The sequence below is a fragment of the Chlorocebus sabaeus genome, chromosome 19, assembly GCF_047675955.1.
Source record: "Chlorocebus sabaeus isolate Y175 chromosome 19, mChlSab1.0.hap1, whole genome shotgun sequence".
NCBI classification, from domain to species: Eukaryota; Metazoa; Chordata; class Mammalia; order Primates; family Cercopithecidae; genus Chlorocebus; species Chlorocebus sabaeus.
The window spans coordinates 12959374-12974739 of NC_132922.1; the positions used below are offsets into that span (position 1 = coordinate 12959374).

Genomic DNA, 15366 nt, shown 5'->3' on the forward strand with positions numbered 1-15366 from the left:
AAATTTCATAGGATTTTGTGAGGCACAAACAAAATACTGAATGTGAAAATGTCCTGTAAACTGAAATATTGTTTTATGAACAAGAGGGATTTAAGAATTCAATTTAGGGCCAGGCGCGGTGGCTCACGCCTGTAATCCAGCACTTTGGGAGGCTGAGACGGGTGGATCACAAGGTCAGGAGATCAACACCATCCTGGCTAACACGGTGAAACCCCATTTCTACTAAAAAACACAAAAAATTAGCCGGGCATGGTGGCAGGCGCCTGTAGTCCCAGCTACTCGGGAGGCTGAGGCAGAATGGCAGGAACCCGGGAGGCGGAGCTTGCAGTGAGCTGACATCGCGCCACTGCACTCCAGCCTGGGCGACACAGCGAGACTCCATCTCAAAAAAAAAAAAAAAAAAATTCAATTTAGGCGGGGTGTGGTGGCTCATTCCTGTAATCCTAGCACTTTGGGAGGCCAAGACAGGCAAATCATTTGAGGCCAGGAGTTTGAGACCAGCCTGGCCAACATGGTAAAACCCATCTCTACTGAAAATACAAAAATTAGCTGAGTGTGGTGGCACACGCCTGTAATCCCAGCTACTTGGAAGGCTGAGGCAGAACTGCTTGAACCTGGGAGGCGGAGGATGCAGCAAGCTGAGATCACACTACTGCACTCCAGCCTGGGAGACAGAGTGAGACTCTGTCTCAAAAGCATAAAATAAAAATAATTCAATTTAAACACTAACAACTGTTGTATCCTGAAAGCATCAGGACACATGGGAAATGATGTATTACTGCCATAACCCACAAATTCTCTCCTACAATAATGAGTCAACAAATCTGGCTCCAAAGATCCTTTACTGAGATCCACGTGAAACACTTCGGTCCTTAACTTGTTAACTGAGTTGACAGGCTGATGGCTGATCTAGGTAAAGGTTTCATGGTAGCAAAAACACTTCCTGCCTATAATATATCAAAAGAGGTTCCTGAATAATGTGTGTGAAAGTCGTCAAGGTCTCTGTCCCATCTTCTTCAGGGTTCGATTAAGCTAGAAGAGAAAGAAAAGCAAAGTTACACACGGGGATTTCCCTAACCCCTTTCCTATAGTGTGTATGATCACTAGGTCAGACTCCCAGCTGCTCCTCTGAAGCCAAGAAAGGAAGTCTCTGATGTGGGTGTCCACTATGAGTATGCAAAGCCGTGACATTCATATGGCCCTGCACAGTTCATGCAGATTGTTCTTTTACCTGCCCTTCACACTCAACAAACCCATACCCAACACTGCTCTATCCATCTGCCAGAAAAAGGATTCAGAGTGGCCAGATGTTTCAAGGTTACTAGTTCAGTTAGGGGAAGAATCAGCAGCTTTCTCCTTTCACAAGAACAGGATCCTTGTTAGAAGACAGCCCTAGCCCGATGTGATCTAAACAGCCAGAAAGTAAAAAGAGCAGCAGGGCTGTTAGGATCCTGCAGGAAGAGCCTGACCTCTGCTGGAGAACTCAAAGCACCAGGACACAGTAGCCCCAGCAATGGCCATAAAGAGAGACCCACACCCTTACAGTGTTTGACCTGACCCATAAGACGTCTCCTAGGGCAAGACAAGGAATGCACCAAGTATGTCAAAACAGAGTTTCCTGTCCTCCAGCCTGCAGGAACTAGCCAGACCTGTCTAAGTTGGAAAACAATGCCAAATGGGGAGGGATGGGCAAGAACAGGCAGTGAATCCATCCATATTAGGAAATACCAGGGAGGGAGAGGAGCGCTGGCCACCCGCAGAGGGAGATCTTGGAAAGAGATGCTCTGGAGAAGGCTGATGCAGCAATTCCTACAGTCCCAACCCCACTCCCCAAACCCCAAGCAGCCAGCCAGTCTAGCTTGAAAATTTAAAGGGCCAACCTCAGGCTTTCTTTTGCAGTGGCACGATCTCTGCTCACTGCAGCCTCCACCTCCCAGGTTCGAGTGATTCTCCCGCCTCAGCCTTCTGCATAGATGGGATTATAGGCGTGCACCACCACACCCAGTTAATTTTTTATTTTTAGTAGACATGAAGTTTCACCATGTGGCCAGGCTGGTCTTAAACTCCTAATCTCAAGTTTGGCCTCCCAAAGTGCTGGGATTACAGGCATGAGCCACTGCGCCCGGCCTCTTTTTCTTTCTTTCTTTTCTCTTGAGACAGGGTCTTGCTCTGTTGCCCAGGCTAGAGGGCAGTAGGCTTTCTTAATAACAGAATTGGCCGGGCGCGGTGGCTCAAGCCTGTAATCCCAGCACTTTGGGAGGCCGAGACGGGCGGATCACGAGGTCAGGAGATCGAGACCATCCTGGCTAACACAGTGAAACCCCGTCTCTACTAAAAACACACAAAAAAAAAAAACTAGCCGGGCGAGGTGGCGGGCGCCTGTAGTCCCCGCTACTCGGGAGGCTGAGGCAGGAGAATGGCGTAAACCCGGGAGGCGGAGCTTGCAGTGAGCTGAGATCCGGCCACTGCACTCCAGCCCGGGTGACAGAGCAAGACTCCGTCTCAAAAAAAAAAAAAAAAAAAAAACAAAACAAAAAAAAAAACAGAATTGAAATTTTTTTTTTTTTTTTTTTTTTGAGACGGAGTCTTGCTCTGTAGCCCGGGCTGGACTGCAGTGGCCGGATCTCAGCTCACTGCAAGCTCCGCCTCCCGGGTTTACGCCATTCTCCTGCCTCAGCCTCCGGAGTAGCTGGGACTACAGGTGCCCGCCACCTCGCCGGGCTAGTTTTTTGTATTTTTAGTAGAGACGGGGTTTCACCGGGTTAGCCAGGATGGTCTCGATCTCCTGACCTCGTGATCCGCCCGTCTCGGCCTCCCAAAGTGCTGGGATTACAGGCTTGAGCCACCGCGCCCGGCCTAGAATTGAAAAATTTTAAAAGGCCAGGCATGGTGGCTCACGCCTGTAATCCCAACACTTTGGGAAGCTAAGGCAGGCTGGATCACTTGAGGCCAGGAGCTAGAGACCAGCCTGGCCAACATGGTGAAACCTCGTCTCTACCAAAAATACAAAAATTAGCTGGGTGTGGTGGTACACGCCTGTAATTCCAGCTATGCGGGAGGCTGAGGCGGGAGACTCGCTTGAACCTGGGAGGCAGAGGTTGCAGTGAGCCAAGATCACATGACAGTATAAGACTCCGTCTCAAAATAAATAAAGAAATAAAAATTTAAAAAATGTTAACTCTTGGCTGGGCGTGGTGGCTCACGCCTGTAATCCCAGCACTTTGGGAGGTCAAGGCGGGTGGATCACAGGGTCAGGGGAGCGAGACCATCCTGGCTAACACGGTGAAACCCTGTCTCTACTAAAAATGCAAAAAATTAGCTGGGCATGGTGGCGGGTGCCTGTACTCCCAGCTACTCGGTACTTGGGAGGGTAAAGCAGGAAAATGGTGTGAACTCAGGAGGCGGAGCTTGAGATCGCACCACTGCACTCCAGCCTGGGCGACAGAGCTCTGTCTCAAAAAAAACAAAAAAAATGTAAACTCTCGATTCAGTTCCTAAGCCCTGTCCTGAGCCAACAAAAACCCCTCTTCTCTCAGATCTCTCACCTCCTCAAATTTGTGGATCTGACGGATGAAGAAATCCCCATAACGCCTGGCGACCTTGGTGTCCGCGATGTGGATCATGTCCTGTGGAGGAAAGCAGAGTCAGGGAAGAGGAGGAGTCAGGTGGAGGAGCAGGGCCATCTAACCCAGGAGCCACCATGGACTTGCAAGTGACAAATGATAGTGTTAGATGTAAAGACGGGGAAAAGACCACTGGAAAAACACCACCAGTTAACAGTAAGTCACTCTCTCTAGAGTTTTTCTTTCTTCCCACCCCCCCCCCTTTTTTTTTTTTTTTTGAGACGGAGTTTTGCTTTTGTCGCCCAGGCTGGAAGTTCAATGGCACGATCTCAGCTCACTGCAACCTCTGCCTGCAGGGTTCAAGCAATTCTCCTGCCTCAGCTTCCCGAGTAACTGGGATTAGAGGTGCCCGCCATCTTGTCTGGCTAATTTTTGTATTTTTAGTAGAGATGAGGTTTCACCATATTGGTCAGGCTGGTCTCGAACTCCTGACCTCAGGTGAACCACTCGCCTTAGCTTCCCAAAGTGCTGGGATTACAGGCGTGAGCCACCGCGCCCGGTCAAGTTTATATACATTTTTTAATCAATTCATTTGTACTTTTATTTTCTAGACTTTTATTTTTGTCTTTTATTTATTTTTTTGGAGACAGTCTCACTCTGTCACCCAGGCTGGAGTGCAGTGGTGCGATCTCAGCTCACTGCAAGCTCCGCCTCCTGGGTTCACACCATTCTCCTGCCTCAGCCTCCTGAGTACCGAGTAGTTGGGACTACAGGCGCCCGCCACCATGCCCAGCTAATTTTTTGCATTTTTAGTAGAGACAGGGTTTCACCATGTTAGCCAGGATGGTCTCAATCCCCTGACTTTGTGATCCACCCGCCTTGGCCTCCCAAAGTACTGGGATTACAGGTGTGAGCCACTACACCCGGCCTCGTCTTTTTTATTTGGGGAATAAAGATGTTTATGCTGGCTGGGCACGGTGACTCACGCCTGTAAACCCAGTGCTTTGGGAGGCTGGGAGCTCGAGACCAGCCTGACCAACATGGTGAAACCCCATCTCCACTAAAAATACAAAAATTAGCTGGGCGTAGTGATGGGCACCTGTAATCCCAGCTACGTGGCAGGCTGAGGCAGGAGAATCACCTGAACCCGGGAGGCAGAGGCTGCAGTGAGCCAAGATTGCGTTATTGCACTCCAGCCTTGGAAACAGAGACTCCATTTCAAAAAAAAGTTTACGCTCCTACACTGTTGATAAAATTGCAAATTCGTCCAATCTTCAAATTTTGTTTTTAGCTGAAAGTATTTTGAATACCGTTTTACTTTAAAAGTTTCTACATCCTCTAGGTTAAGACCTAAGAACATTCTAAATCTCTGATAGGATTTCTTTCAAGTTAAGAAAGAAGAGTCAAAAAGGGGGAAAAAAGAAGCACTTTGCCAAAGACGAACCTGAACCAGCAACAGAGGAGTAACAATAAAACATGCACTAAATAATAACCAAATGGCCAATTCTTAGGATAAATGTTTTGTTAAACCACCCAGATTAGTTGAGAATAGCTAGGCAGGTAATTAAGAGGTGACAAAAGGATGCAGGAGGCTACTATAATTGCCAAAGAATGTATATATGTCAGGTATTGAGAAAAAACTAGGCATGGTGGCTCATGCCTGTAATCCCAGCACTTTGGGAGGCAGAGGTGGGCAGACGACCTGAACCCAGGAGTTTGTATTTGAGACCAGGCTGGGCAACATGGTAAAACTCCATCTCTACAAAAAATACAAAAATTAGCCAGATGTGGTGGTGTACTCCTGTAGTCCCAGCTACTTGGGAGGCTGAGGTAGGAAGATCACCTGAGCCCCCAAGGAGTTGAAGCTGCAGTGAGCTGTGATGTTTGCCACTGCACCCCAGCCTGGACAACTGGAGGAGTAAGATGCTATCTCCAAAAAAAAAAAAAAAAAAAAAAAAAAAAAAAAAAAAAAAAAAAAAAAACCGGCTTGACATGATTCTGGCAAGGGAGAGTTTTCTTTATTTTTCTTTATTTATGTATTTATTTATTTTTAGAAACAGGGTCTCACTTTGTTACCCAGGCTGGAACGCAGTGGCTAGATCGTAGTTCACTGTAGCCTCAAACGCCTGGGCTCAAGTCATCCTCCTGCCTCAGCCTTCTAAGGCAGGGGCTATAAGGGACTCCCTCCCATAGCTGGGACTACAAGTACACGCTACCAAGCCTGGCTGAGTTTTCTTTGATTTATAAAAGCATGATTTATAACAGTATTGGAAAACTTCCACTATTGACGTGTTATTACTTTTGGCAAAACTGTTTGTATCGGGGTAGCTAACTTATGCCAAAAACCAAATCTTCCAGAAGTCATAAAAATGAAATCAGAGTATTTATTTTAAAGCAAGATGAACTTGCAAAAACAGACTACTCAAACTGACCTAGAAATTCCACAACTAGATATATATCTGAAAATTAAAAACATATGTTCACACAATAACTTCTAAATGAATATTCACAGCAGCACTATTCCTAAAACAAAAAGTGAAAAAAGGAACAAAAAAACCCCAAAATCCCAAATGTCCAACAACTAACAAATGGATAAACAAAATGCAGTACATTAATACATGGGATATTATTCAGCTATAAAAGGAATGTACTGACACATGCTGTAATATGGATGAAACTTGAAAACATGTTCAGTGAAAGAACCCAAACACAAAAGCCCATATATTACATGATTCCACTTATCTGAAATGTTAAATGCAGAGAGACCAAAAGCAGATTAGTGGTTTGCCAGGGGATGGCAGAAAGGGGGAACTGGGGAACTGCAAGTGACTGCTAGTGGGTAGGGAGTTTCTTGTTGGGGGGACAGAAATGTTTTGGAATTAGACAGTGGAGATGGTTGCAAAACACTGTGAACATACTAATAACCACTGAATTGCTCATTTGTTCATTCATTCAATTTATTTATTATTATTACTTTTTGAGATTGAGTCTCGCTCTGGCGCCCAGGCTGGAGTGCAGTGGCGCAATCTCGGCTCACTACATGCTCCGCCTCCTGGGTTCATGCCATTGTCCTGCCTCAGCCTCCTGAGTAGCTGGGACTACAGGTGCCCGCCACTACGCCCAGCTCATTTTTTGTATTTTTAGTAGAGATGGGGTTTCACCATGTTAACCAGGATGGTCTCGATCTCCTGACCTCGTGATCCACCAGCCTCGGCCTCCCAAAGTGCTGGGATTACAGGCCTGAGCTACTGCGCCTGGCCCATTCAATTTATTTATGGAGACAGGGTCTCACTCTGTCACCTAGGCTGGAGTGCAGTGGCGTGGTCTTGGCTCACCGCAACCTCCACCTCCTAGGCTAAAGCAATTCTTGTGCCTCGGCCTCCCAAGTAGCTGGGATTACAGGCATGCACTACTACACTCAGTTAATTTCTGTATTTTTAGTACAGATGGGGTTTCACCATGTTGGCCAGGCTGGTCTTGAACTCCTGGTCTAAAGTGATCTGTGGCCTTTGCCTCCCAAAGTGCTGGGATTATATGTGTAAAGCATCACACCTGGCTGAACTGCACACTTTAAAATGGTGAAGTTTATATCCTGCAATTTTTTTTTTTTTTTTTTTTTTTCTGAGACGGAGTCTTGCTCTGTCGCCCAGGCTGGAGTGCAGTGGAGTGATCTCTGCTCACTGCAAGTTCTGCCTCCTGGGTTCCCACCATCCTCCTGCCTCAGCCTCCCGAATAGCTGGGACCACAGGCGCCCATCACCAAGCCCAGCTAATTTTTTGTACTTTTAGTACAGATGGGGCTTCACTGTGTTAGCCAAGATGGTCTCAATCTCCTGACCTCATGATCCACCCGCCTCGGCCTCCCAAAGTGCTGGGATCATGCAAAAAAAAAATTTTTTTTTTTTTTTTTTTGAGACAGAGTTTCACTCTTGTTGCCCAGGCTGGAGTGCAACCACGATCTTCGCTCACTGCAACCTCCACCTCCCAGGTTCAAGCAATTCTCCTGCCTCAGCCTCCCGAGTAGCTGGGATTACAGGCATGCGCTGCCACGTCCGGCTAATTTTGTATTTTTAGTAGAGACGGGGTTTCTTCATGTTAGTCAGACTGGTCTTGATCTCCCGACCTCAGGTGATCTGCCCACTTTGGCCTCTCAAAGTGTTGCGATTACAGGTGTGAGCTACCACGCCCGGCCTTTTTTTTTTTTTTCTGAGGTGGAGTCTCGTTCTGTTGCCTAGGCTGGAGTGCAGTGGCGTGATCTCGGCTTACTGCAAACTCTGCCTCCTAGGTTCAAGCGATTCTCTTGCCTCAGCCTCCTGAGTAGCTGGGACTACAGGCACTCGCCACCACGCCCGGCTAATTTTTGTATTTTTAGTAGAGACGGGGTTCACCATGTTGGCCACGATGGTCTTGATCTTCTGACTTTGTGTTCCGCCTACCTAGGCCTCCCAAAGTGCTGGGATTACAAGTGTGAACCACCACGCCCAGCTTATCATGCAAAATTTTTTTTTTTTTTTTTTTTTTTTGTCTGAGTCTTGCTTTGTCGCCCAGGCTGGAGTGCAGTGGCACTATCTCGGCTCACTGCAAGCTCAGCCTCCTGGGTTCACGCCATTCTCCTGCCTCAGCCTCCCGAGTAGCTGGGACTACAGGCGCCTGCCACCACGCCCGGCTAATTTTTTTGTAATTTTAGTAGAGATGGGGTTTCACCATGTTAGCCAGGATGGTCTCGATCTCCTGACCTCGTGATCCACCCATCTCGGCCTCCCAAAGTGCTGGGATTATAGGCTTGAGCCACCGCGCCCGGCCTTATCATGCAAATTATATATCAAAATTATGTTTTTTTCTTTTCTTGAGACAGAGTCTCACTGTGTTGCCCAGGTTGGAGTGCAGTGGCACAATCTCGGCTCACTGCAGCTTCTGCTTCTCAGGTTCAGGCGATTCTTGTGTCTCAGCCTCCTGAGCAGCTGAGATTACAGGTGTGCACCACCATGCCTGGCTAATTTTTTTTTTTAATTTTTAGAAGAGACGGGGTTTCACCATGTTGCACAGGCAGGTCTTGAACTCCTGACCTCTGGTGATCTACCCGCCTTGGCCTCCCAAAGTGATAGGATTGATTACAGGTGTGAGCCACCACACTCAGCCTAAAATCATGTTTTTGTTTTTTTTGAGATGGAGTTTTACTCTTGTTGCCCAGGCTGGAGTGCAATGGCACGATCTGAGCACACCACAACCTCCGCCTCCTGGGTTCAAGTGATTCTCTTGCCTCAGCCTCCCTAGTAGCTGAGATTACAGGCATGTGCCACCACGCCCAACTAATTTTTCTGTATTTATAGTAGAGCTGGGATTTCTCCATGTTGGTCAGGCTGGTCTCAAACTTCCGACCTCAGGTGATCCGACCGCCTCAGCCTCCCAAATTGCTGGGATTACAGGCGTGAACCACTGCACTCGGTCAAAATTATGTATTTTTAATAACTGCTCAAAAAGTGTTATTTCCAACAATACATTGAGACCAAAATGCTTTTTCTCTTTTTTTTCAAGATGCAGTCTCGTCTCCATCATGAAGGTGGGAATGCTAGTGGCTTGATCTGAGCTCACTGTAACCTCCGTCTCCTGGGCTCAAGTGATTCTCCTGTCTCAGCCTCCCAAGTTGCTGGGATTACAGGCATGTGCAACCATGCCTGGCTAATTTTTTTTTTTTTTTTGAGATGGAGTCTCGCTCTGTCGCCCAGGCTGGGGTGCAGTGACCGGATCTCAGCTCACTGCAAGCTCCGCCTCCCGGGTTTACGCCATTCTCCTGCCTCAGCCTTCCAAGTAGGTAGCTGGGACTACAGGCGCCCGCCACCTCGCCCGGCTAGTTTATTGCACTTTCTAGTAGAGACGGGGTTTCACCGTGTTAGCCAGGATGGTCTCAATCTCCTGACCTCGTGATCCGCCCGTCTTGGCCTCCCAAAGTGCTGGGATTACAGGCTTGAGCCACCGTGCCCGGCCGCCTGGCTAATTTTTATATTTTTAGTAGAGACAGGGTTTCTCCATGTTGACCAGGCTGGTCTTGAACTCCTGACCTCAGGTGATCCACCCACCTTAGCCTCCCAAAGTGCTAGGATTACAGGCGTGAGCCATCGTGCCCGGCATGCTTTTTCTCTTTTTAAAAAGTAGAGATGGGGTCTCGGTATGTTGCCCAGGCTGGTCTTGAACTCCTGGGCTCAAGCAATTCTCCTGCCTTGTCCTTCCAGAGTATTGGGATTATAGCTACGAGACACTGTACCTGGCCCAAAATGCTTTCAAAAACAAAAACAACTAAAAATGCAGGATATTAGAAAAAATTCCTTACACCATCAAAGAGCTGACAAGATAGTAACAGAACATTTTGGGAAAAAAGAAACCATTCTAAGCAAAGCACAGAAGCCCCTCTGCCCTACGGACATTCATGCCTGTAATCCCAGCACTTTGGGAGGCCGAGGCAGGAGGATCACCTGAGGGCAGGAGTTCGAGACCAGCCTGACCAAGGTGGAGAAACCCTGTCTCCATTAAAAAAACAAAATTAGCTGGGTATGGTGGCGCATCCCTGCAGATCCCAGGTACTCAGGAGGCTAAGGCAGGAGAACCGCTTGAACCCGGGAGGCAGAGATTCTGAGGTTCTGGTAAGCCGAGATTGTGTACTCCAGCCTGGGCAACAAGAGCAAGACTCAGTCTTAAAAACAAAACAAAACAAAACAAAACAATTATTTTAAAAACCTCATCAGCGCCTGTAGTCCTAGCTAATCAAGAGGATTGCTTGAACCCAGGAGGTGGAGGCTGCAGTGAGCCAAGATCACATCACTGCACTCCAGCCTGGGTTGATACGATGAGACTGTCTCTAAATAAATAAATAAATAAAAACGAAAACCTTATCAGACATTAAAATGTCCAGCTTGAACTTAAAAGTACCAGTGAAAACTAACACCATTCTTCAACCCGCCTCCCCTCCTGAGAGGAAGCTACTGCTATGTTGCTTGTTTATCCTTCTGGAAAGAACTTGATGCATACACAGGCATATACAAATGTATTACTAGTCACTCTGTAAAAATCTTCCTTGTATTTTTTGTAATATACAAACCATCCAAATGTTAATCAACAGGAGAATGGATAAACTGCAGTACAATAACAACAGTAGATGCTGGACTATCAGAACAACAAACACGAAGGAATCACTGCTACACACAATGGACGGTGACTCACTCAATTATAATGTTGGGCAAAAGAAGCCAGACTTAAAGAGTACATACTATGTAATTCCATTATATAAAGTTCACAAACAGGCAGCACTAACCCAAGGTGTTAGACATCAGGACAGGACAGGCGCAGTGGCTCACACCTGTAATCCCTGCGTTTTGGGAGGCCAAGGTAGGAGGATCACTTGAAACTAGCCTGGGCAACAAAGTGAGACCCTGTTTCTTTTTTTTTTTTTTTTTTTTTTTGAGACGGAGTCTGGCTCTGTCGCCCAGGCTGGAGTGCAGTGGCCGGATCTCAGCTCACTGCAAGCTCCGCCTCCTGGGTTTACGCCATTCTCCTGCCTCAGCCTCCCGAGTAGCTGGGACTACAGGCACCGCCACCACGCCCGGCTAGTTTTTTGTATTTTTTTAGTAGAGACAGGGTTTCACCGTGTTAGCCAGGATGGTCTCGATCTCCTGACCTCGTGATCCGCCCGTCTCGGCCTCCCAAAGTGCTGGGATTACAGGCTTGAGCCACCGCGCCCGGCCTGAGACCCTGTTTCTATAAAGTAAAAACCTAAAATCAGCTGGGAACAATGGTGCATATCAGAGTTTGAGACCAGACTGGGCAACATGGCGAAATCCCATCTCTACTAAAAATACAAAAAAATTAGCCAGTCGTGGTGATGTGCGCCTGTAATCCCAGCTACTTGAGAGGATGAGGTAGGACAATCACCTGAGCCCAGGAAGTTGAGGCTGCAGTGAGCTGAGATTGCACCACTGCACTACAGCCTGGGCAACTAGAGCGAGACCTTGTCTTAAAAAAAAAAAAAAAGAGAGGCCGGACGCAGTGGCTCACGTCTGTCATCTCAGCACTTTGGTAGGCTGAGATGGGCGGATCAACAAGGTCAGGAGATTGAAACCATCCTGGCTAACACGGTGAAACCCTGTCTACTAAAAAATGCAAAAAATTAGCCGGGCATGGTGGTGGGTGCCTGCAGTCTCAGTTACTCAGGAGGCTGAGGTAGGAGAACGGTGTGAACCTGGGAGGCGGAGGTTGCAGTGAGCTAAGATCGCACCACTGCACTCCAGCCTAGGCGACAGAGCAAGACGTCTCAAAAACAAATAAATAAATAAAATTTTTAAAAAAGGCCAGGCACGGTGGCTCATGCCTGTAATCCCAGCACTTTGGGAGGCTGAGGCGGGCAGATCACGAGGTCAGGAGTTCGAGATCAGTCTGGTCAATATAGTGAAACCGTCTCTATTAACAATACACAAAAAATTAGCTGGGTGCAGTAGTGTGCGTCTGTAATCCCAGCTACTCAGGAGGCTGAGGCAGGAGAATCGCATGAACTCGGGAGGCGGAGGTTGCAGTGAGCCAAGATCGTGCCACTGCACTCCAGCCTGGGCGACAGAATGCGACTCCATCTCAAAAAAAAAGAGCTTTGTGCAGTGGCAGTATGGCCAATGAAGGTTATGTGAGGTGTGATTATGGCTAACTAAAAATAAAAAAATTAAAAAGGCAGCAGGACAATGGCTTCCCACTTGTAAAGTGCTCCAACAGTCTACAAAGCACCATCCCCCTTTCTCCAACCTCATCTACATAGCCTCCTTTCTCAGGCCACTCGGGCATACTGCAGCTGTCCCTTAAACTTATCCGCCTCACTCCTCTTCGGGGCCTTTGCTCTAACTATTCCTTTGCCTGGAAGGCTCTTCCTCCAGGTATCTGGGGAGATTTTTTTGTTGTTGTTGAGACAGAGTCTCACTCTGTTGCCAGGCTAGAGTGCAGTGGCGCGATCTCAGCTCACTGCAACCTCTGCCTCCCGGTTCAAGTGATTCTCCTGCCTCAGCCTCCCAGGTAGCTGGGACTACAAGCATGTACCACCATGCCCAGCTAATTTATTTTTAGTAGAGATGGGGTTTCACCATGTTGGCTAGGATGGTCTTGATCTCTTGACCTCATGATCCGTCCACCTCGGCCTCCCAAAGTGCTGGGATTACAGGCAAGACCACCGTGTACGGCCTTTGGTGAGCTAGTAAGAACCCTCCACCGGGTGGATTGCTTGAGGTCAGGAGTTTGAGACTAGCCTGGCCAACATGACAAAACCCTGTCTCTACTAAAAATACAAAAATTAGCCATGTGTGATGGCAGCCTCTTATAATCCCAGCTACTCAGGAGGCTGAGGCAGGAGAATTGCTTGAATCTGGGAGGCAGAGGTTGCAGTAAGCCGAGACTGCATCACTGCACTCAAGCCTGGGCAACAGACTAAGACTCAAAAAATAAACAAACCAAAAACCACTCCCTTCAAGTCTTAGCTTAAACTTCACTTTCTCAACAAAGCCTGTCTGAACACCATATTTAACACTGCAACCTGTGCCTCCCACCACCTCTTCCTCCCTTTACTCTGCAGTGCTTGGCAACCTCTTATTACATAGTTTAATTATAACATCTGGCCGGGCGCGGTGGCTCACGCCTGTAATCCCAGCACTTTGGGAGGCCGAGGCGGGCGGATCACAAGGTCAGGAGATCGAGACCATGGTGAAACCCCGTCTCTACTAAAAAATAGAAAAAAAATTAGCCGGGCGCAGTGGCGGGCGCCTGTAGTCCCAGCTACTCGGGAGGCTGAGGTAGGAGAATGGCGTGAACCCGGGAGGCGGAGATTGCAGTGAGCCGAGACTGCGCCACTGCACTCCAGCTTGGGCGACACAGCGAGACTCCGTCTCAAAAAAAAAAAAAAAAAAAAAAAAAATTATAACATCTATTGTTAGCTGGGCATGGTGGCTCACGCCTGTAATCCCAGCACTTTGGGAAGCCAAGGGTGGCGGATCACCTGAGGTCAGGAGTTTGACACCAGCCTGACCAACATGGAGAAACTCCATTTCTACCAAAAATACAAAATTAGTTGGGCATGGTGGCACATGCCTCTAATCCCAGCTACTCAAGAGGCTGGGGAAGGAGAATTGCTTGAACCTGGGAGGCGGAGGTTGTGGTGAGCCAAGATCGTGCCATCACATTCCAGCCTGGGCAATAAGAGCGAAATTCTGTCTCAAAACAAAAACAAAAACAAAAACAAAAACAAAACAAACAAAAAAACCCCCAAAAACATCTATTGTTTATCTCGTTTTTTTTTTTTTTTTTTTGTAAACAGAGACAAGGTCTCACTACATTGCCCAGGCTGGTCTTGAACTCCTGGACTAGAGTGATCCTCCCACCCCAGCCTCCCCTAAAGTACTAGTATTACTAGCGTGAACCACCGCGCCTGGCACCTTGTGACAGTACCACAAGGGCAAGAATCTTTGATTTTGTTCCCCGATATACTTTCATGTGCCCACAATAGTGAATGAAAGATAGTGAACACTTAATACAAGACCCCAAGCCCAGGGGACAGCATACCTTATCAATGTAGAAGTCAACCTCTGAGGCTGACTGAAATTCACCATCCAGGGCTGAGATGCCGCTGGTCCACACCAGATTCTTCATCTTGTGTTTGAAGACAAGAAGCTGGATCCGGAACTCCTGCTCTGTGAGGTCCAGGAAGCCAGCCAGCTTGGCCACAGGCATGGTGGTGTAGAGCTTGAGGAAGCTGCGGATGGTGGAAAGCTGGGCCTGCTGCTGCACTTCATCAGAAAACACCTTCAGCTGCTGCAGGAAGGGCTCTTTGTGGTAGTTGGGGTGCACATTATCATAGTTGGGCACTACAGGCGACAGGAACTTGGGGCAGGAGTAACTGAAAAGTTCTTCATAGACTTGTGGGTCACCTTTCTGCATGCGCAGCATCTTGTCCCCATATTTCTCCCGCAGCTGGAGGTGAATGCTCTCATCAATACGCATGGGGTACATAGTGAGGGCAATGGCCAGCAGCGCATGCATCTGCTCATTCTGCTTGTTAATCTGGGAATGGGGTGGAGAGTTGTACCCGGTCAAATAAGATGGACTTCCTGAGGTCCCCACTGTCAACTGGCCTCACCATTCTCTGCACAGATCTTTGACTTATCCAGTTGTCTCATACCAGCCACTGAATTTACCCCACCTCTCTTCCAATCCTCCCTCTAGATCTACTTAACTTCCATCCTAGCTCCAGATTCTCCTTAGCCATCTCCTGGATTCCTTACTGGCACCTCTGCCTTAGTCTCTCCAATTTGTCCAACACATCACTAGAGTTACCCAAAACCTTTGATGCGACCTTGATGCCCACAGAATATAGACTAAACAGTCATGTGCTGTGCAACAACGTTTCAGTCAACAACGGGCCATGGGCCACATATAGGATGGTGATCCTACAAGATTATAATCCTGTATTTTTACTGTATCTTTTCTGTTCAGATACACAAATACCTTGTGTTACAACTGCCTATGTTATTCAGTACAGTAATATGTTCTAGAAGTTTGTAGCCAAGGAGCCATAGGCTAGACCATGTAGCCTGGGTATGTAGTAGGTTATCCCATCTAGGTTTGTGTAAGTACACTCTAGGATGTTCACACAACAAAATCACCAAATGATGCATTTCTCAGAATGTATCTGCAGCATCAAATGACACGGGACTATACTTTACCTGGGTTAATGAAGGTTCTCAGAATCCAATAACCCAATTCCTACTGCCTATTTGCCCTCCAGC

At 47.6% G+C, this 15366-nt stretch overlaps 1 protein-coding gene across 1 annotated transcript in view; it reads right to left on the minus strand.

The window, feature by feature from the left end:
- Nucleotides 1-823: 823 nt before the first annotated feature.
- The window catches only part of EIF3L (eukaryotic translation initiation factor 3 subunit L), a 44556-nt gene continuing 30013 nt past the window's right edge, over nt 824-15366 (minus strand). Inside the window, exons 11-13 of the mRNA XM_073006725.1 lie at nt 14144-14641; nt 3546-3626; nt 824-1032 (exon numbers count right to left, since the gene is read on the minus strand). Coding sequence (XP_072862826.1) covers nt 994-1032; nt 3546-3626; nt 14144-14641 — 618 coding nt within the window. The 3' untranslated portion in view covers nt 824-993. The remainder of the gene's footprint in view (nt 1033-3545; nt 3627-14143; nt 14642-15366) is intronic.